Source organism: Drosophila mojavensis, unplaced genomic scaffold (genome assembly GCF_018153725.1).
Source record: "Drosophila mojavensis isolate 15081-1352.22 unplaced genomic scaffold, ASM1815372v1 contig_19, whole genome shotgun sequence".
Classification (NCBI taxonomy): Eukaryota; Metazoa; Arthropoda; class Insecta; order Diptera; family Drosophilidae; genus Drosophila; species Drosophila mojavensis.
In genome coordinates this window covers 6014237-6038041 of record NW_025318726.1, presented here as the reverse complement: position 1 = coordinate 6038041, position 23805 = coordinate 6014237, and the positions used below count along the sequence as shown (strand labels likewise).

General features: G+C 39.0%; 1 protein-coding gene across 4 annotated transcripts in view; it reads right to left on the bottom strand.

Annotated features, from left to right (window-relative positions):
* Window positions 1–23805, bottom strand: part of LOC6571998 (synaptosomal-associated protein 25) — a 114090-nt gene that overhangs the window by 33959 nt on the left and 56326 nt on the right. For 3 of the 4 annotated variants that reach the window (XM_015166122.3, XM_001998116.4, XM_015166123.2), the window contains one exon: window positions 18074–18191. In XM_015166122.3, coding sequence (XP_015021608.1) covers window positions 18074–18191 — 118 coding nt within the window. Of the gene's footprint in view, window positions 1–18073; window positions 18192–23805 lie in introns of those variants that run through there. The other variant, XM_015166124.3, reaches the window with a different exon arrangement.

Sequence of the window (23805 nt, the reverse complement as noted above, 5' to 3'; positions counted from 1 at the left end):
CGGGCAGTCCGTACTAGAGCTTTCTTACTTGTTATTATATTAATTTTTAACTAGTTGACCCGGCGAACTTCGTACCGCCTAACAGTCAAAGAATGTCGTGTTACCTCTTAGCTGAACTAATTTAGGCTTTGATGAACGTAATACAATAATACAAAACAATATTAATATAGATACAAATATAATGGACATCAGTATCACTTCGACATCTCTGGAGATAAGACGTGCTGCATTGAAACCTCGCTACGCCAACGCAACAGCAAAAGCTTATCAGCAAACGCGCGACAAGCAAAAATCAAACCGCGAAGCAAACAAAACAAAAAAGCAAAAACAAACACACATCACAAACAGTTACATCGGGCTTGCGCCCAAAAACAACTAATATGCACGAGCCACCGGACATAAGCAAATACAAAAACACACATCTAAGCGAACCAAAATACATTGTTCTAAAGCGATACGACAATGAATCGTTCGAAAAAGTTTCACCGTTCATCATAAAAAAACTATTGACTATGCTTGCGGAGGAGAAGTGGAGACATGCAAAAAAAACAAGAGACGGCTGCCTACTAATTAAAACCAAAAACAATTTGCAAGCTTTAAAACTACTCAAACTCACCAAAATGATTGACATCGATATTACAGCAACAGAACATAAAACATTAAACTTTTCTAAAGGCGTTATATACAGTAATGATCTACGCAACATAAGTGAAAATATAATCCAACAAGAACTGAAACCACAAAAAGTAACTGAAGTACGTAAAATCTTAAAAAGGCAAGCAACATAAACTTAGAAGATAACACTCTCGTAGAAACTGGGCTCATCATAATTACGTTCGAATCACACAAACTGCTCGAAAAAATAGAAATTGGATACGAATCCGTCTATGTGAGACCTTACATTCCCCTTCCTCTACGTTGCAAAAACTGCCTTCGCTTTGGACACCCTACTAGCATCTGCAAAAGCCAAGAAACATATAAAAACTGATAGTAAACACATTAATGAAGGGGAACAATGCAACAATACACAAAGCTGCCTAAATTGTAAAAAAAAACCCAGAGCTTAATTACCAACACAGCCCAATTGATCGTAATTGCCCTACTTTCCGAAAACAACAAGAACTGACAGCAATAAAAATATCAGAAAAAGTAGATCACAAAACTGCAACTGATATATACTACAAAAGACATAATACACAGCTGAAAAATACTTATGCTAAAACGCTTGCACAACCAACAACACAAACATCAACAACACGCACACCAACCCACACACCATCCACTGCACAATATACACACACTCAAACTAGTGCCATACACCAACCCAAGCTCCTGAGGCAGAACGCAGCTACATCAGAACCAACTACATCCCGAACAACTATAAACCCACAACAACAACTACACCAAACCACACAAGAAGACATGGCAACCGACGCTAATCTCCCCAATATGGGAAAAACAGCGTATACCTCACAGCCTACCGAAGATCTAAAACTAACCACTCACTTTAAACCCTCTAAACTCCCTCTAACAAAATAAAAAACTAAACCTCCAAACAAGAATCAACACACAAATAATAGCGACAGCGACTCCATATAAAAAAAAAAAAAAAAAAACAAATTTTAAACTTAAACTCCAAACAAAACTAATACTCAATTGCATACACTAAAACTTAAAAACTGCATCAATGCTGAAAATACTACAATGGAACATCAAAGGCTACACAAACAATTACAATGAACTCTTAACCATTATTAAAAAATGTTCACGACAAATAATATGTCTACAAGAAACACACTATTACAACAAATTTTATCCCCACCCCAATAAACTACAAAATTTACACCAATAGAGCCACCAACCGATTTGGCGGCGTATCCATATTAATACATAAATCCATACAACACAAACAATTAAACCAGCCTGAACACTTAGAAACTCTCTTAATAGAAATTATATCAAAGACAAAAATCAACATACTATCTACATACATCCCTCCCAGTAAACCCTTTTCCCTCAAATGCCTACACGATCAATTTGAAACACACAACATCAACAGCAATAAAATTATTGTAGGACACTTTAACAGTCAACACCACAGCTGGGGTTCACCTCAAGAAAACAGAAGAGGCAGAATCTTATCAAAATTTATTCAAAACTCCAACCTTACCATACTCAATAACGGCTCCCCAACTCATTTCTCTACCCACAATACATTCACCCACATAGACCTCTCATTATGCTCCCCACAACTCACCCCATTCGCAAACTGGTAAATATTTAACGACCTACATGGAAGTGATCACTTTCCAATCCTAATCTCCTTATTCCCACAAACACAAACAACAAACTTTTCTCGCCCACTTTTCAAAATAAAAGAAGCCAACTGGCCACTCTTCGAAAAACTAACTGACGACATCAACAATATTATACCCTATAGCACAAACATTAATAAAGAAGCCGCATCCATAAACAAGATAATCCTACAAGCCGCCCATCACGCTATACCCCAAACTACCCCACACCACTACAACAAAAACACCCCCTGGTGGAATAAGACTCTCACAGAACTCAGGAAAAACAAATTCAAGACATGGCAAGTTAAAAAAAAAAAATATTAATAGCACTGAGAATCTTCTCAAATACAAAAGAGCCAATGCACTCTTCCGGAGAGAGCTAAAAATTTCTAAAGCAAGAGCCATGACCGAACTCACAACCACAATAGATCCCAATACTCCCTCCGACAAAATCTGGGCAAATATTCGACACCTCTGTGGACTGAACCCAAACAAATCAATACATTCCGTCATCGACACAACCAACAACACGGCAACTACCGACACAACCCAAATAGCCCATCTTTTTGCTCAACACTGGTCTGATCTCTCCAAAGACACCAACTTCAACTCAAATTTTAACATTAACAAATACACAGACAAATCATCAATTACATACCCAACTTGAAAGCGCAAGAGATAGAAACGGAAATCACACACATAGAACTAATATCTACCCTACAGTCCCTCAAAGGAACAACTCCCGGCTTAAATAGAATATCCTATACCCTAATCAAAAACACCTCCTATACACTGAAAACAGAATAGTAAAACTCTTTAACAATATTTTCAATAGCTACATTCCCGAATTCTACAAAACCAGCCTTATCATTCCCATATTAAAACCCAACACAAACAAAACAATAATAGCCAACTATAGACCAATCTCTCTCAATTGTTGCCTTTCCAAAACGTTGGAAAAAATAATAGCCAAACGCCTTTGGTGGTTCGTCACACAAAACAGACTGATACATCCAAACCAGACAGGCTTTAAACAAGGTAAATCAGTTACAGACAGTCTGATCTTTGCAGACCATCTGATAACTGGATCCATACAGTCCAAAAAGCACATCTCAGTCATTACTCTTGATTTTTCAAGGGCATTCGACAGAGTTGGAGTGCACACCATCATAGACCAGTTGATACAATGGAAAGTCGGCCCAAAAATAATTAACTTTATAAAAAATTTCATGGTAACCCGCAAAATAAAAACAGAAATACAAAACATTATAACCCGCCCCTATCCACTCCATAACGGCATCCCCCAGGGATCCCCAATATCTGTAATTCTATTCCTAATAGCATTCAATAAACTCTCCAGCATTATTGGCCTACATAGGGAGCTACAATTCTGTGCCTATGCAGATGACTTTTTCCTCTTCATCCCCCTCAAACAACAAAAAAACTTAACACACAACCTCGACAACCTCTTTGCCAAAAAAAAATAAATGGTGCACTTACTCAGGAGCATCCTTAGCTGTTAATAAATGTAAGCACCTCCACATCTGCCGTAGACATAATTGTACCTGTACAATACTGTCAAACAACACCCCCATTCCATCAGTATCGAACCTAAAAATATTAGGTCTTACCCTTAACAAAAAATATAGATGGGATTCTCACATCAAAGAATTACAGCCAGCACTAAATACAAAACTGAATATAATAAAATTCCTAGCTAACCCCAAACAAAATTGCAACACACACTCCCTTATAAATGTAACTAAAGCTATAGTCATATCAAAAATAGATTATGGCTTGTTTATATATGGCCATGCCCCCAAATCAACGCTCAATAAATTGAAATCTCTATTTAATGCAGTAATCCGCATGTCCCTAGGAGCACTACGTTCAACACCCATTCCCAACCTACTATTTGAATCCAACATACCAACAATAGAGCAAACAAGCAAGAAAGCTCTAGTCGAGACTGCTCGACTACGTGATCCCCTTGGAACCCTTGGAGCAATAGATATTTCAATACTTTTTCGCGACTTTCAGCTTACACAAGAAATACGCACACACACACAAACACTCACGTACGCACACACAGGCATACATACACACACACGCATACAGACACACATACACACACACACGCATACATACACAAACGCATACACACACACATATACACACACACTTACACACACAAGCAACCACGCATAAACACGCATGGGCGGCAGTGAGCGCTTACTATGAGAACTTAATTGCTTAATAACTTTTTTGTGGACGTACGATCTTCATGAAACTTTCAGATTATGATTATGACATGGATATGCATATAATTGCCAAAGCACAAGTCTCTAGTATTTGAAATAAGCTTTTTACAAAAGTGAGGGTGAGGGGGTGAATTTAAGGGTGGGGGGTAAATTTTAACAAAAACCGAAATTGTATAAATTGCATATAGGCATACCTAAAAAATTTTGAGACTCTAGCAATAAAGGTGTAGAAGATATAATTTTATAACTGGGTTTTCGATAAGGTTTTTTATCGATAAAAAAAGATCGGGATGAGTTATCGATTTTTAATGATAAACTTGATATGCGCGCTGTAATTACGAACATTAAAAAAAAATTGAAGTCTCTAGCTCTTATATCTTCTGAAATCGACGCGTTCATACATACGGACAGACGGACAGACGGACAGACGGACGGACGGACAGACGGACAGACGGACAGACAGACGGACAGGGCCAAATCAACTCAGCTCGTCGCCCTGATCAAGAATATATATACTTTGTGGGGTCTGCCACGCCTCCTTCTGCCTGTTACATACATTTCAACAAAACCATTATACCCTGATTTCCCATTGAAAATGGGTTCAGGGTATAAAAAGAGACATATTAACAATTAAAACTTATAAAACTCTATTGCATAGCTCAAATTCACCACTCCATAAATACCTAAAACAAAATAGTAACAAAAAAAAAACAAATTTACATCAGCCCTACAAAAAATCATAACATCATGTAAAAAACTAAATATCCCCTACCTCCCACCTCCAACTAAAACAATCACCCCACAATGGCTCTTTCCAACTTCTCTCATCAATACAACACTACAAAAATTTAACAAAGCCAATACTTCACCAAGTATATACAGACAAGAATTTCTATTACTTAAAAATAAATACAATAAATACCACACATTCATATACACACGGATCGCTGCAAAGCGACACAGCCACCTTTGCCATCACAACAGAGACCGAAGTCCTAAGAAGATCCACCCTACCACACTACTCATCTATTCTATGCGCCGAAACCTTAGCCATCCATCATGCAATAGAAATAATCCAAAAAGAAAAAGCAGGAAAATACATAATCTGCTCAGACTCCCTTTCATCCATTAAATCCATCTCCAACATCAACAACCTATACCCTGTACTTATAAGAACACTCCTTACCAAATCTTCCCCAAAAATAAAACTGCTCTGGATACCCAGCCACTGCGGCATTGAGGGGAACGAACTAGCCGACACTACAGCCAAAGACACAATAAAAATGCCCCTTCATTGTACCCCCAATTTTAACACAGTAGACATTAACAAATGCATTACAGACATACTAGCTCAAAAATTAAAGAAGAACATTCAATTATGTATGCAACGACTGGTACCGACAAATAAATACAAACCTAATACACATAAATACCTACTTAAAGAATATTAACCCAAAAACTGTTACACGTCGTGATCAAATCAAAATACTTAGACTCCGACTAGGACACACAATATTCTCTAAACAAGTACACTTCAACCCCGGCAACACACTACCATGCCCTAACTGCAACACCACCGCAGATCTGACCATCCAACACATACTGCTCAACTGCCCCGCCACATCAGACCTCAAAACCCAAATCTTCCACAACAACTGTCCCATGTCGCTCCTTTCTAACCCCTCTCCCGAAAACATACACAAAATAATAAAGTTTTTAAAATACGCAACATATATCAGCTAATTTAAAAATATAGCTTAAACAAAAAGATAAAATATTAATACAAATGTAAATAAAAATCGCACACTTATGTAAATATGCATATATAGGCAAGCCGAAGGCCTTAGTAGCCAGTGCTTTAATTGTTAAGTTAGCTCATAATTTTAATTATAGTTAACTGTTATAAATAAATAAATAATAATGGCAATGTCATTTTACCACAAACCGGGCGTTTCACCAGCAAGCTTCAATGCGCCACAACGCTGGCAAACAACGTCTATTGGACCAATGCAAACTAAACGATGCCAGGTGTAGTCGATGGTGCAAGCATATCGAAACGCTGCTCGATTCAAATCAATACTCAAACCATTTCTTCTTGCACTTCGACGATTTTTCCTTTGTTCATCTGCATGATAAGCTCGGCGATTTCTCGTTTCTAATCTAGCCGTTTCACGGGCTGCCTCTCTTTGCTCTTGTGTTCAAGAAGCACGAATTAAGACCCTTCTTTGCTCCAAATTAACGCGGCGCTATTCTCAGGCGATTTTTCGCTCTTCGTCAGATAATTGACTCACGATATTCCGTTGCCTAATTGCCTTACGGGTCCGCTGGGAAAGATTAGATCTTCTAGGACGCGGCATTTTTATACCCTGGACCCATTGAAAATGGGAAATCACGGTATAATGGTTTTGTTAAAAGTAAGTAACAGGCAGAAGGAGGCGTGGCAGACCCCACAAAGTATATATATTCTTGATCAGGGCGACGAGCTGAGTCGATTTGGCCCCTGTCCATCTGTCTGTCCGTCCATCCGTCCGTCCGTCCGTATGTATGAACGCGTCGATCTCAGAAGATATAAGAGCTAGAGACTTGAAATTTTTTTTTCCTAGGTACGTGTATATCACGCGCATATCAAGTTTTTCTATATATCGATAACTACTCCCGATATTTTATTATCGATTAAAAACCTTATTGAAAGCTAGCTATTTAATTATATCTCCTACACCTTTAGAGCTAGAGCTTGCAAATTTTAAATGTAGACTTATATATATTTTATATAATTTCGGTTTTTACAATTTACCTCCCACCTCTATATCCACCCCCTCACCATCACCTTTGTAAAAGGCGTATTTCAAGTACTAGAGACGTGTGCTTTGGAATGTACATACATTTTCACCATATGATTACGCCCTGAAAGTTTCATTAAGATTGTACGTCTAGAAATTAATCAGGGTCTAAAAATTATATATCTACGCCTAGGGGCGTGGCAAATCGGACCTGAAGATATAGTGATTTTTCGAATTCGGCTATATTTTGGACACTATTGATGCTATATACGGTATATATACGCGGGTTGACCACCCAAGTCCATATATGTCCGCCCATAGGGGGCGTGGCAAACCGCAAAAGTTTATATATCCTACAGTTTAAGAGCTAGAAGGTTCAAATTTGGATAATTTAGTTACTGGTAGCCTCCTCTATCGATGCCCCAAAAATAATTTTTACGCCTCTTTAGGGGCGTGGAAAATCGAAAAGTACCCTGTAATTTTCACATTTTTGAGCGTAAGAAATTTTGCATTTAGGTTACTGGTTGGTCGTTCTAAAAACTGGCTAAAAATGAGGAGTCTACGGCCACTAGGGGCGTGGCAATCGGTATTTATAGTGCCCATATTGCGACATTTATATGCGTCAGCCATCTATTTATGTATTTGTATACATAAATAGGCTTAACAGGCATTGAAAGCACGGAAGGAAACATTTTTATAATATTATTAAAATATAAAAAAGCTAAAAAAACCAAAATTTGCAATTTACAAAATGAGTTTTCCGCGGGATTTGGACTCGCACCCAAGCCGAATAGCATGTTCATGTCAAAATATCTAAAATAAAGATCGCCGGCGCTTCAGCCTACAGCACCACCGCGTCGTTTCGATCAACAGTAGTTAAAACAAAATCACATTATTGTTATGACGCCACATAGCAAAGAAAAGCCAGTGTAGCGGCTGGAAATTCAAAAACAATGCAAAGACTAATCAATCGCAACGGGATTCTTAGAATATGCTAAAGCACGCATTTATGTGTACATACATACACACATACAAATGAACGCGTGTATAAGGCTGGAATGCTTGATGCTATGCGTGCAGACTTATACATATTTACATATGTATGTAGGTATTTCCGTATAGGTATTTGAGGGCTATTTAAGAAGCAACAAATTTAAACTTATAAAATTATTCGACTAAGAAAAAGAAAAGTATTTAGTGCCATTCATTCAAGCTCACACCTTCCCAATAAAATAAGATATTATAAAAAAAAAACATCGAAGAGGTTACAAACCTACTCCCCTACTCTAACATAATTTGCGTCGTCCTTAGCAGCCGCGCCACTGCTTTTCTTGATCAGCCAGTTGGTAATTTTAGAATAGCTTAATAAGAGAGCGTCATCAGACAAAACTACAGTAACGGCTAGAAAGTCCAGAAATCAATCGAAATTCTAACAATGTGAGAAAAGGCGCGCTTCTGTCTTTGCGCATAGAATAGACTATGAGTGTGTGCTTATGTATAGGATAATCGCGCTGATCTGCTGCTAGCTTGAAGCCGGTATCTAATATATGGATATAAATATATATTATTAAAAGTCAAAATTGTATAAATTATATATGTATGTAATTTAAATGCAATGATGCAATGATCATAGCAATAGCTATCGATGATTTTCCAATTTTAATGGGGTCATGCCCTGTTTTTTGTTGCGCACTAGACTTCAAAATTGCACTATATACTCTGGTTGACAGCGTTTGGGCTGTGAATGAGTCTTCTACAATCGTTATCGCCCGACTGCAACGTTCTTACTTGTTTAAGATATACTCTCCTAATCGGGGCGGAGACATATCAGATCTCGAGTTATAAGTGTAGGAACACATAACACGACTTTGTTTTATATATATAGATGAAGGGGCCATACAAAAATCAGAATGTCAGGTGCAAGAAAAAAGATAGCCAATATGCTTTTCATTATTATAAATGTATTTCAAACATGTAAGAAAGCTCTAGTCTAGAGTGCTCGACTACGAGAACCTGAACCCTTCGAGCATAGCTATTTCAATCATTTTACGCGTCCTTCTGCAAAAACACACGCATACACACACAAGCAGCCACGCATCGATCTCAGAAGATATAAGAGCTAAATTCTTGAAATTATTTTTTCTTAGGTCCGTGCATATCACGCGCATATCGATAACTAACCTTATCGAAAGCTAGTGATTTAATTATATCTCCTACACCTTTAGAGCTAGAACTTCCAAATTTTAAATGTAGACTTATATGTATTTCATACAATTTCGATTTTTGTTAAAATTTACCCCCACCCTATATTCACCCCCTCACCCTAACCTTTGTAAAAGGCGTATTTCAAATACTTGAGACTTATGCTTTGGCAAACGCATGCATATCCATGTTATAATCATAATCTGAAAGAAGAAGACAAAAGTATGTACATCCACAAGAAAGGTTATTGATCAATTAAGTTCCCATAGTAAGCAGCCAATGTGTGTTTATGCGTGCGTGCGTATATCTATGTGTGTGTGTACATGTACGAATAATTATTGAAATATCAGTTCGAGCAGTCTGGACTAGAGCTTTCTTACTTGTTGTTTAATACATTTTATAAGTTTTTTGCTTGCATGCACCTGTATATGAATATGCAGTGCTTAGCATAATTATAGCCCACCCAGGAACTTAAACTTTGAGCCAGTTTTAACAATTTTAAGGTTTTTCAAAAATAAATTTTACAGAACTTTGTAGACTGGAGCATGTTCAGTAGAATTTATCGAAATTTTTATTCAATTTATGGAAAACTAACAAAGAACCGTTAACTTTTGCTCTGCGCTAGCATTTTTGCTTGAATTTTTGTGTATCATACTTATAGCCCACTGTCGCAAATTTGAGTTTATTAAGTGCGGAACAGACTTTTGGCTTTACAGACATTGTAATTAAGTAAATTTAGATAGTTTTTGAGAGATGCCGTTAACCGTTACTAATTGCGCACGATAAACGCAAAATTATTAAGAAAGTCAGCAACAGCTCAACCGCTTGTACTGCTTTAGCCTCACATGTGGCCGAATCTATGTCAGCGATAACTGTTTAGCGAGTACTTAAGAGCTCAGGAATCATAAATAGGTCTAAGCCGACCAAACCATCCATGTTGCTAAGTCGCCACAAGGTTGTCCGTCTGTCTGTCTGTCCGTCTGTCCGTATGTTTGAACGCGTCGATTTCCGAAGATATAAGAGCTAGAGACTTGAAATTTTTTCTAAATGTTCGTAATTACAGCGCGGATATCGAATTTATCATTAAAAATCGATAACTCATCCCGATCTTTTTTATCGATAAAAAACCTTATCGAAATTAAGTTATGAAATTATATCTTCTACACCTTTATTGCTAGAGTCTCCAATTTTTTATGTATGCTGATATGCAATTTATGCAATTTCGGTTTTGGGTTAAATTTACCTCCACCCCTAGATTCACCCCCTCACCCTCACATTTGTAAAAGGCGTATTTCAAATACTAGAGACTTGTGCTTTGGCAAATACATGCATATCCATGTTATAATCATAATCTGAATCATAATCATGACGATCGTATGTCCACAAAAAAAGTTATTAAACAATTAAGTTCTCATAGTAAGCGCTCATTGCCGCCCATGCGTGTTTATGCTTGTGTGTGTATGTGTTTGTGTATGTGCGTGTAAATGTTTATGTGTATGTGTGTGTGTGTGTATGTGTGTGTGTGTGTGTGTGTGTGTTTTTTTTTTTTTTATATTCATTTATTGACAAACTTATATAACAAATTGCAAGTTGCGTGGTGGCTAGGATAGCGCGCGGTGCTTGCGGGCACTATGCGCTACCTTAGCCTGGGACAGCTCGTCTTCTCGATCGCTCGACTCTGCGGAGCTCCATCATCACCGTGGCCGCGAAGGTGCTTGTTAGTTCCCAAGCTTCCTCCGATTCCAGCATGGCGTTGACTAAGTTGTCCGCTCTGATGGAGCGGCCCACTGCCTCTTCCAGACGACGCCTCTCCTCCAGGAAATTATATCCACATTCTTTTCGAATGTGGTTGGCGTCTTCCAATTGCCCTCGCTCGCACCAGGGGCCCTCGTCAGATTCCTCGTGGCCAAAGCGCTTCAAATAGCTCCGAAAGCATCCATGACCCGAGAGGATCTGCGTAAGGTAGAAGTTAACCTCGCCATGTTTGCGGTTAACCCATGGTTCAAGCTCCGGGATGAGCTTGTGCGTCCACCGCTCTTTAGCTGAGCTACTCCACCTTCTTTGCCATCGTGCGATGCTGTTCGCCCTGACAGCGTTGAGTCGCGTAGGCCCGTGCGAATTCCGCTCCACGGCTTCGGCGACCAAATACTCCAGTGGCACCATACCGGCTATGACGAGCGCCGCGTCATCGGAGATAGTCCTGAAAGCGCAGCTGACTCTGATTGCGCTCAGCCTGTAGATCGCGCAAATGCCTCGGCTGTAGCTCGGCGTTGCCATCGCTCTTGCCCATATTGGCGCAGCATAGAGGATGACAGACCTAATGACGCTCATTAGGAGGAGACGTCGTTGCTGTTTAGGTCCCCGCGTGTTAAGCATGATTCTCGAGAGAGCTCTACACATATTCTAAGTGCTCGCGGAAAGTTAATCTTGTGTCTATCATGACACCAAGATATCTTATCGCCCTCTTTGACGCAATGGTGACGCTGCCGATCTTTATATTGGCAGTTTCCACTCTTTTGCGACTGCTGACTAGTACAACTTCGGTCTTGTGTGCCGCAAGCTCAAGCCCAGCTCCTGTCAACCAGCTTCGTATGCGATTAATACTTTCGCTGCACATATCCTCTGCCAATGGTGTGCGCGCCTGCTGGTAGTTCCAAGCGCAGTACGCCGTCGTACATGATGTTCCATAGGAGAGGCCCCAGCACTGAGCCTTGGGGTACTCCAGCTGACACTGTATGAGTTTGGGGACCCTCACTCGTGTTGTATACCAGTGTTCTTCCTCTGAAGTAGCTCTTTATTATCTCTCTTAGATATTTAGGGATATTATATTGTGACAGCGCATTCAGTATCATATCCCAACTAGCTGTGTTGAAGGCATTCCTTACATCCAGGGTCGCGATGATACAGTATTCCTTCGTCCCGTGCCTCCATCTGGTGCCTTGAATAGCGGAAGTGGCCAGACCAACAACTTTGTTAAGCGCGTCCGTTGTTGACCGGGCCTTCCGGAATCCAAATTGGTTTGGTGACAGGCCTCCGGCGCTTGCAATCGCAGTCTCCAGCCTAGAGCAGATCAGTTTCTCAAACACCTTTCCCATGGTGTCTAAGAGACAGATCGGTCTGTACGAAGATGGCTCATCTGGTGGTTTGCCAGCCTTGGGTAGCAATACCAGATTCTGGGCTTTCCATTTTGCCGGGAACGTCTCTTGGATCAGGCATTCGTTAAATAATTCGGCGAACGTACTTGGGTGCAAGGCGAGGGCTAGCTTTAGCGCACGATTTGGGATCCCGTCCGGCCCCGGAGCTGTGTTGGTTCTAAGACCTCGGAGAACTACTGATATTTCTTCCTCTGTAACTAAAACAATTTCAGCAATTTCAGTGCTCGTTGAGCCCTGATCAGCAGACTCGGACTCAGGGGCGTGAATGGAGCTTAAACTTTCTGGAAAGAGTGTTTCCACAATCGATTTAAGCTCCAGACGATCCGTAGGCTGCACCTGCCTACCTGCGTATAGTCTTTTAACTACTATCTTATATGCCCTGCCCCAAGGGTCATATTCGGCTGAGTCGCACAACTGTAAAAAACATTCTCTTTTGCTTGCCCGAATGGCCTTCTTCAGCTGTCTTCTAGCTGCCTGGTAAGCTAACTGTTTCTCAAGAAACGTTGGCCTACCGCGAGCCTGTTGGTAGCTTCTTCTCGCCTGGATGCATTTGCGACGAATGTCACCTATTTGCGTATTCCACCAATACGTAGGCTCATGTTGTCGCGTGAACTGCTTGCGGCGTAACATGCTGCTATTGCAGGCACTCTGTATTTGGGCTACCATTTGGCATGCTCTGGCCTCAGCATTACCAATTGTACCCAGAGACTGAATGGCCTCTGAAAAGACCGCGGGATCAAAAGTATCTAGCCGATACGACTCCCTCCACAATGTTGACGCCCTGGCAGGTGGCTCACCTATTGTGAACAGAAGTGCCGTATGATCGCTGCCTGTATAGCTATCGCAATGGCTCCAGACCCGTATCCCGCCCGACTGAAGGTGTACTCATGGCCAGTGTTGAGCAGTGCAACATCTAGTGTCGCGAAGATCTCCAGTAGGATACGACCTCTGGCATTTGTTGTGGGGCTACCCCATTCTAGCGCCCAGGAGTTAAAATCTCCAGCTATAATGGCCTTCCGACCCCTAGCATTCACTGAGCTGCATGCTGGGGGCCAGATAGCAACTGTAAAGCCAAAAGCTACCATATCGGCCACGTACGAACCCAATGTGTGTGTGTGTGTGTGTGTGTGTGTGTGTGTGTGTGTGTGTGTGTGTGTGTATGTTGTAAGGCGGCTCGATGAGCCACCTCACATAAGTCGTTTTCAAATGCCCGCGCAAGTCGCAGCGATCGGCAATGCAACCATGGTTTCTTCTTTCGCGGCGAAAAGTTCAAAGGGCCCGAAGCTGTGGTGAGTTGCATTGCCGACGCCGAAGCGGAGCGCGCGGCCGAGGTGTGGAGGCGGCTGGAGAGCGATAGAAGTTTTAATTAGTGAGTGACAGCGAGACTGAAAGTTAGCGAGCGACAGCGAGACTGAAGGCTAGTGGGTGAGCGCGACCATAGTTAATAGCGAGATTAAGAAATTAAGAGAGTTGTGAAATAAAGAGATTGTGAAGAAGTGAATCTGTGTGTGTTTTATTTCTATCAGGCAACTAATAACTAACTAATGGTGCTAGTAGATCCCATTTCCCCCCTTCCCTCCTCGTTGCATATTTCGTCATTTGGCCGAGGCGCATCCCGGCATTAAGTAGTTAAAGTAGAGAACGCGGCTATGCCCGTTCGCTGAGAGGCCAAACCCTCAGCATTGCCCCCGTTGTTCCCTATGCCCCCCCTCTCCGAATTCCGGTCACAGCGAATCACAAATTTTCTTGTGGTATCCACCCTGGGTAAACTGACGCTGCCCCAGCTGGAAAATTGGATCCTTACAGTGTGTGTGTGTGTGTGTGTATGGATGTATGCCTATGTGTGCGTGCGTGCATGTGTCTATGTGTGTGTGTGTGCGTGTTTCTTGTGTAAGCTGAAAGACGCGAAAAATTATTGAAATTGCTATTACTCCAAGGGTTCAGGGGATCTCGTAGTCGAGTAGTCTCGACTAGAGCTTTCTTACTTGTTTACTTGTTATACCCTGAACCCATTTTCAATGGGAAATCAGGGTATAATGGTTTTGTTGAAATGTATGTAACAGGCAGAAGGAGGCGTGGCAGACCCCACAAAGTATATATATTCTAGATCAGGGCGACGAGCTGAGTAGATTTGGCCCTGTCCGTCTGTCTGTCTGTCTGTCCGTCTGTCCGTCCGTCCGTCTGTCCGTATGCTTGAACGCGTCGATTTCCGAAGATATAAGAGCTAGACTTCAATTTTTTTTTTAATGACCGTATATACAGCGCGGACGTCGAGTTTGCTTTTAAAATTCGATAAATCATCCCGTTATGTTTTTATCGAGTAAAAACATTCAAGTTCAAGTCAGATGCCACTATAGCTAATTGTGAATGATTTTTCATTTATTTTTTTAAATTTCTCAAATATTCAATATAATATGTAGATCATATGCTGAAAGTTTCATTAAATTCCGTTCAGTCAAAAATTAATAAAAAATAATCAAATATTTGGCCAATTAACAAACGCACATGCAGCAGCTACAACAGCATCGTACACTCAAACTTCTTCTAGAAATATTTGTTGAATCACATCAGCTGTTAGTTTCGTTTAGTTTTTGTAGATGGCGCTGCAGCAGTGAATCTATTTGAGTTTTGCCAGCGCCACTTGCCGCAGTGAGGTGGCGTAGTGTGTTAGCTGCGTGACGCTTGATCGAGAAGTCGCGGTTCGAATCCCGATCGGTGCAGCTGATGTTAATTTTTGTTAATTGTTTCAAAATATTTTTATATTTTCATAAATGAGTTTTCTATTTAATTTATATTTTTAAATACACCGAAATTGAAATTTTAACCATACTTAATGTGCGTTTTTAATAGTTTGGTTATTCTAGCAGATTCTTAGAATCACATCAGCAGTTAGTTTCGTTTAGTTTTGGTAGATGGCGCTGCAGCAGTGAATCTATTTGAGTTTTGCCAACACCACTTGGTGAAGTGAGGTGGCGTAGTGTGTTAGCTGCATGACGATTGATCGAGAAGTCGCGGTTCGAATCCCGATCGGTGCAACTGATTTTAACTTTTTAAATTGTTTGAAAATATTTTTATATTTTATTAAATGAGTTTGGTATTTTATTTATATTTTTAAATACATCGAAATTGAAATTTCAGACATACTAAATGGGCATTTTTATTTGTTGGGTTCAGGGTAGTATCTAGTCGAGTACTCTCGACTAGAGTTTTCTTACTTGTTTTTCTTTAATTCTTTTTAAGATATCGTTAAGTTTGAAAAAGTTTTTTGCCATACATAAATGAAATATTGCACTACTCATTTTCGAAGATTTTGGCGAAATATGCCATTTGGGAAAATTTTCCAGCCGATTCGTTTAAGTGGATTAAAAGTGGGCTACAATTATGATAAGCACTGTACATATATGAACGGTGCTAGGGATCGAAAATCGCATCCCATTTTGCCGACTGAACTGACTGCTAGGGATCGAAAATCGCATCCCATTTTGCCGACTGAACTTAATCAGGTATTACTTTTCTTTAAAAATGCATTCTGATAGGCAAAATGAACTCAAATCAGGTGCTTAAAGATAAGCGCAAATTACCCGCCAGTCACTATACCACACACATATATGTGTGAGTTACTCGCCGGCCACAGTGCCACAGAGTATTGGGAAGTGCACTTGATGGGGTTTAAAAGTGCTACAGGCAGCCAGAGCTTTGCACACAGGCATACAAATGCTCGTAGTACACGTAGCAATGGACAGTGTGTGTGCTAATCACGAAAACATTTTCATTATGAGCACCAACGCTTTCGCCTTCCCACAAATAATAACGAAAACGCAAACATTTTGCATGAACTTGGAAAACGATTTGAAGAGTTAAGTATACTCTTCACACAGAAGGAAAGAAACGGAAGTCTAATGCGAAGAAATTTCAATTTTTGTGAGCTGCTGCTTGTGCTCACATGCATACATACATATACATATTTGAGAGAGCAGAGAGCATCGAGAGAGAGAGAGCAAGGGAAACATGAAGCATAGAGGGATCTTTTGTTTAACATTTGACCGTCTTGGTCGAGCGCATAAAGCGAAATGATTGTGCTTTCGAATATTTTCGTAGCCCGAACCTAAAAGTGAAGGGCCGTGGAAATACAAAGTGGTCTGGGAGATAACGCTCGAAAAAAGTGTGCAAAACGCTTTACACTACGTTTCCGGTCTATGTGTTCTCTGGTTGGTGATATGAATCTACATTTAAAATTTGACGGAAAATATAGCAGCAATAATTATATTACTGATTTTCGATAAGATTTTTAATCGATAAATAATAACCGAACAAGATATCGATTTTTGGAAACGAATAAACTCGATATCCACGCTATATACCTTTTGAGATAGACGCGTTCAAGCATGCTGATAGACGGTTAGACGGACGGACAGACAGACAGTCAGACGGACAGGGCAAAATCGACTCAGCTCGTCGCCCTGTTCAAGAATATATATACTTTGTAAGGTATGCCACGCGTTCTTCTGCCTGTTACATACATTTAACAAAACCATTACGTATGCACAGTGACGAACTAAATTATTGGCACAGCTGTTTTAAACTTTAAACCAACTTTGTAACTGTTTTTTTTAACGTTTTTTTAGTGAAACAAAAAATTTACTAAAAAGAAATGGGTATTTAATAAATATTAAATAAATATTATGTATTTAATTATACAGTAAAAATATTGCGAATAACTTCAACGTACTGAAGAAGATATAAGAGCTAGAGACATGAAATTTTTTCTTTGGTCCGTGTATAGCACGTGCATATCGATAACTAGCCCTGTTATTTTGTTATCGATTAAAAACATTATCGAAAACCAGTAATAAATTTATATCTCCTACATCTTTAAAGTTAGTCTCCAAATTTTTTATGTATACCTTTATGCATTTTATACAATTTCGGTTTTTGTCAAAATGTACTACCCACCCCTAATTCACCCCCTCACCATCACATTTGTAAAAGGCGTATTTCAAATACTAGGGACTTGTGCTTTGGCATATCATATCCATGTTGTTGTATGTTTATGAGCTTTGCAGATTGCGGGCTTCCTTGGAGCTTCGTATAGAAAATGGGCTTCTTTCCATAATCTCTCCAGTTTATGCATAAAATTTGCCTAGATCGTGCAATAGCGATGTCTCTTTTAGCTTAGGTGCCATTATTAAGAAAAGTAAGAAAATATGCTGAATTCTTAAAAAATTTTCTATATTAAAATTCAAATTTGCGAAGCTTTAAATAAAGAAATATAACATATAGTGAAATTGCAAAATAATTTTGCCCAATCGGTCAAATTGTTAAAAAAAAAAAAAAAACAAAATTGATATTATTCAGAAAAATGTCTGTTTAATATTTACTTATTGCAGGGTAGTACACAAATGCCGCAACATTTTTCCATCCCACTGAGGTTTTTTTCAGCCTCTCTCATGTCGGCATTAATTTGATCCATGCCTTCTTCAATTCGGTCAAGTTGTTCTAAAAAGAAATATAAATGATATATTTTGTACCGATTATCATTGACTTACAAATAATACGTTATTATACCCTGAAATTATTGAAAATGGGAAATTAGGGTATAATGGTTTTGTTGAAATGTATGTAACAGCAGAAGGAGGCGTGGCAGACCCCACAAAGTATATATATTCTTGATTAGGGCGACGAGCTGAGTCGGTTTGACCCTGTCCGTCTCTCTGTCTGTCCGTCCGTATGTATGAACGCGTCGATCTCCGAAGATATAAGAGCTAGTCACCTTAATTTTATTTTTAAATGACCGCAGATGTCGAGTTTAAAATTTGATAAATCATCCCGTTATGTTTTTATCGTTTAAACCTTTTCAAATTCAAGTCAGATGCCAGTATAGCTAATTGTGAATGATTTTTCCTTTTTTTTAAGTCAACGTTATCGACGTTAAAAAATAATAAAATGTTTTGCTAATTAACAAACGCACGCGTAGCAGCTACAACAGTTTTCATATAAGTGCACACATACATTCAAACTTATTCTAGCATATTCTAAGAATCAAATTGCGATGATGTGTTAGAATTCTAAACGGTTAGTTTAGTTTAGATTTGCTAAATGGCGCTGCAACAGTGAATCTATTTCAGTTTTGCCATCAGGATTTCGAAACGTGAAGTGGCGTTGTGACTAGTGGCGTGGCGCTCGATGGAAAGGTCTCGGGCTCGAGTCCAGAGCGCGCAATGGATATTTATTGTACTCATTGACGAAAGTGAAATGAGTATATTGGTTTTGTGCAATGTCCGTCTTGCTGTCTGTCCGTCCGCTATTGAAGCTAGACTCTTGAAATTTGGAACATATACCCGTGTATATCTCCGATTTATAAATTTAGTTTAGTTAAAATTTTCCTGATCCACCCACTAGGGGCGTATCAAATCGGAAAATCCATTTTCCGATATACCAGAAATCATGTTAGTTGAAAAGCTCCTCTATCGATGCCCTAAAAATAATTTTTACGCCTCTTTAGGGGCGTGGCATATCGAAAAATTCCCTGTAATTTTTACATATTTTGAGCGTAAGAATTCAAATCTTGCATTTAGGTTACCGGTTGCTACGGCCACTAAGGGCGTGGCAATCGGCATTTATTGTGCCAGACATTTATATGCGTCAGCCATCTAATTATTTATTTGTACATATAAATAAGCTTCATAGATATTCATATTACGGAATGAAACATTTTTATGAAATTTAAAAAATATAAAGGAAGCTAAATTAACAAAAATTTTCAAATTACAAAATAGAGTTTTCCGTGAGATTTGAACTCGCACCTAAGCCAAATAGCATGTTCATGTCAAAATAACTAAAATAAAGATGGCCTGCGCTTCTGCCTACCGCACCACCACGTCGTTTCTTAGAATATGTATATGTATATATGTATTTGAGGGCTATTTAAGAAGAAACAAGTTTAACTTTATAAAATTATTCGACTAAGAAAAAGAAAAGTATTAAGTGTAATTTATTCGATCTCGCACCTTCCCAATAAAATATCTATTTTATAGAAAACGAAATATGTATGAAAAAAAAAAAAAAATAACATCGAAGAGGTTTCGAACCCGCGCCACTGCATTGTTTGATCAGCCAGTTGCTAAAATAGAATAGTTTAATAAGAGAGCGTCAGCAGTCAAAGTACAGTAACGGCTAGAAAATCCAGAAATCAATCGAATTTCTAAGAATGTGAGAAAAGGCGCGCGTCTTTGCGCATAGAATAGACTATGAGTTTGTGCACATGTATAGGAAAATCGCGCTGATCTGCTTCTAGCTTGGATCCTGTATTCAATAAATATATAATAAAAATCAAAATTGTATAAATGATACATACATACATACATGATATGTAATTTGAACATCTTAGCTGTAATGATGCAATGTTGATAGCAATAGCTATCGATGATTTTCCAATTTTTATGGGATCATGCCCTGTTTTTTGTTGCGCACTAGACTTCAAAATTGCACTATATACTTTGGTTGACAGCGTTTGGGCTGTGAGTGAGTATTCTGCAATCGGTATCGCCCGACTGCAACGTTCTTACTTGTTTTTTAATTGTTTCAAAATATTTATATATTTAATTAAAAGAGTTTTCTATTTCTCTTATATTTTTAAATACATCGAAATTAAAATTTTAACCATACTGAATGTTCGTTTTTATTAGTTTGGTTCAGGGTAGTATCTAGTCGAGCACTCTCGACTAGAGTTTTCTTACTTGTTTAATTTGGAGAGAAAATTGAGTCGTTTGCCTCATAAAAGGTATCAATATTCAGCATTCCTGAAAGTGTATCTCGAGCTTGATCACATGTCTCGTTTTCCTCACAACGTAGATATTTTCTTCCTCATCACTGCGTTTTAAAAATAGATAACACAACAACCAAACTTCGCGTCGTCTGTAAGGTTATTCGGTGAATGACATTCTAATGTCAGGTCATGTCATTCAGCCTAAATTGATCGACTACGCTTTCGATCCGGCCCAGTTGCACTCACCGGCGATGTTTGCAAAATGTAATTAAGTAATGAATGTACCGGACGAGGACATCTATCTGTAATGTATTCTATGAAGGAATTCTCCAGATGATGAGTTATAAGCTGATAAGGTCACATATGGAACAAAACCAGCGTAATTCTTGTATATGAGTGGTACGAGAGCCTTTCGTCGGCACGTCACATTGCATGGCTGGATATCTCCAGTAACTTTGGCAGCGACCCAGGAGTGCCTTCTGGTGGAAGACCCAGTTCATGAAGCCTCTTTGGACAGCTACTTTTGCATATGTATCAAAGCTTATAAAAAAGGGTCATTGTCCAGGAGTAACTCTCGCAGATCCGGAACGGCACGCATATACTTTTGAGAATGATTCAACGAGCCCATCTCTGGAACGCCATAACTACGCTTCGAGCTAAAGGAAAGGTTCCGTCATCCAGTTGTCTTGCCTCTCTGTCGCAGTTCCTTGATGAAATTTGGGTGGTACGCGGTTCAAAAACACTTCGATAATTATTTTTCCCAAAAGTCATCTAAGAGCTCGAGCCACCATCATGGAGTACCATCAGCGAAACTTGTCCCCGAGCAGTGCTAGCTTTGGCTCATTCCCAATATTGGGCGATTGGAGGTATGAAAAATGTAGCCAATGTAATTCAGAGATGGCACATTTGCATATCTACCCAAGGATCGCGTCGATTTTTTCAGACCGTTCTTTTATGATTCTGAGGCACGAAACAAGGCTCTTGTGAAATACTGCGTCTGTGAGCTTATTTGTTTTGGTACGAAAGCCATCAGGTTAGAGCTAGTCAAGGATTTAACTACCAACGCTTTGTATGCACCAGAGAAAGGCTAACCCAAATATAGTCTAACAATGCCACCAATTTTCTTGGCGCCCACAACCAGCTTCAGGAGTTGAAGCGTCTATTCGTTTCCCATCCAAAGGCTGTGAACGGTGGTTCAACTTCATCCTTCAGCGAGCCCAACCTGACAGTGCATATTGGGCCAGCGAGCCGATTTTTCGACGAAAATTAAAGTTTTAAAGCTAGGTTCTTGAAAATTGGTACGATATGATAGTATCGATACACATAAAAATATATATATTTTTCAGACCGATCTGTCGACGCCTTCCTTAGCCGCCCATATGAGATTAGTTTCCTCTTATTGATACTTGTACGGTAATTAATAATGCGAGCACTCATTAAATTCAATTTTAATTAATTTTTTAACACTTAACTTTTAATATTAATAAGTAAAAAACAAATAAGAAATCTCTAGTCGAGACTGCTCAACTACGAGATCCCCTTCAAGCAACTAATATTTCAATAATTATTTGTTTATTTCTTAAATAAGCTTTTTACAAATTTAGGGGTGAGGGGGTGGATATAGGGATAAAATGCATTTAAATAAATTAAAAATTAAATTAAACTTGGAGACAGTAGCTTTAAAGATGTAGGAGAAATACTTTTATAACTGATTTTCGATAAGGTTTTTAGTCGATAACAAAATAAAGGGATGAGTTATCGAGATAGTTATAGAACCATTATATCGATTTTCCATTTTTAATGGGTTCATCATATACAGTGCTTATCATAATTATAGCCCACTTTTAATCCACTGAAACGAATCGGCTGGAAATTTTTCCCAGATGGAATATTTCCTCAAAATCTTCAAAAATGAGTAGTTCAATATTTCAACTATGAATGGCAAAAAACTTTTTCACTTTAAATTAACGATTTAATAACGATTTCTTAAAAAGAAGTAAAAAACAAAGAAAAACGGCACCATTTGCTGTATCAAAATTATAGCCCATATTCATATTTTTGTAAAAAAAATCCGAATTCGTTGCGGATTGATGGAAAAACTAATGTTAATACTTAGTCCGGCCTCCATTTGCCTTAGTTAACTCAAAAATTCTCTTCCTCATTGAAACCACTAAATTTAATAAAAGGTCCTTTTCGAAACTTTGTCATTCATTTAGAATTTGCGTTTTAAGATATAGAACTGTCTCCAATTGGCGATTTTTAACATACACCCGTCTTGGAAGATTACCCCAGACATTTTTATCGGGTTGAGATCCGAAAAACATGCTGGCCAGTCAAGGACATCAACATGACATTCCTCCAAACACTCTTTTGTACGTCTTCACACATGGATTCTGGCATTAACCTGTAGGAAAACCATTGGTTTCTTACATAATTCCCTTAAATATGGAATGAGACTACTATCCAGAGTCTGAATATATTCTTCACTGTTCATTCGGCTCGTTACAAACTTCAATTCCCAGGTACCAAATGAAAAAAATGTACCCCAAATCATGACGGAGCCACCTCCAAAGTCTGTCCTTGAAAAAACATAGGATCCTTTGCCAAATCATGCTAATAAGAATCAAGCCCATCAGGACCATCCAAGTTAAGATTCTTCCCATCAAAAAATATGACCTGTAAGGGTAAAATTTTTTAGATATACTGTAAGCCAAAAGACGATGACTCAAACGCGCGTAGTAACGCGCGGTCGCAGTATGTCTTTCGGCAAAATCAAGTCGAGCAACCTTGTGGCGACTTAGCAACTTGGGTGGTTTGGTCAGTTTAGATCTCTTTATGATTCCTGAGCTCTTAAGTACTCGCCAAACAGTCATCGCTGACATAGATTCGCCCACATGTGAGGCCAAAGCTTTACAAGCGGTTGCGCTGTTGCTGGCTTTCTTAATAATTTTGCGTTTATCGTGAGCAATTAGTAACGGTTTTCGACCAGTACGTGTTCTTGATCCTTATTCTTCGGGGCTATCCAAAAAAAAATTTTAATTACACTTTGACTTCTTTTCAAAATTCGTAAAATACTCGAAATAGACTCTGCTGACTCGAAAAGTGAGAAAATACGGCCCTTTTCATAATAAGATAATTGTTTTCCCAGCGGCATCTGGCAAAATGGGATGTGTTTTTTTAACCCTTGCACTCGTGCATACATATGCAGGTCAAGTTGACACCTTTTTAAAAAGATGAATACGTAAATAGGTCAAATTGATCATTTTTACAAAAATTTGGATTAATCAGGTACCACATTTTTAAAAAACATTCATTCTGATAGGCAAACCCACGATCATTGAATGA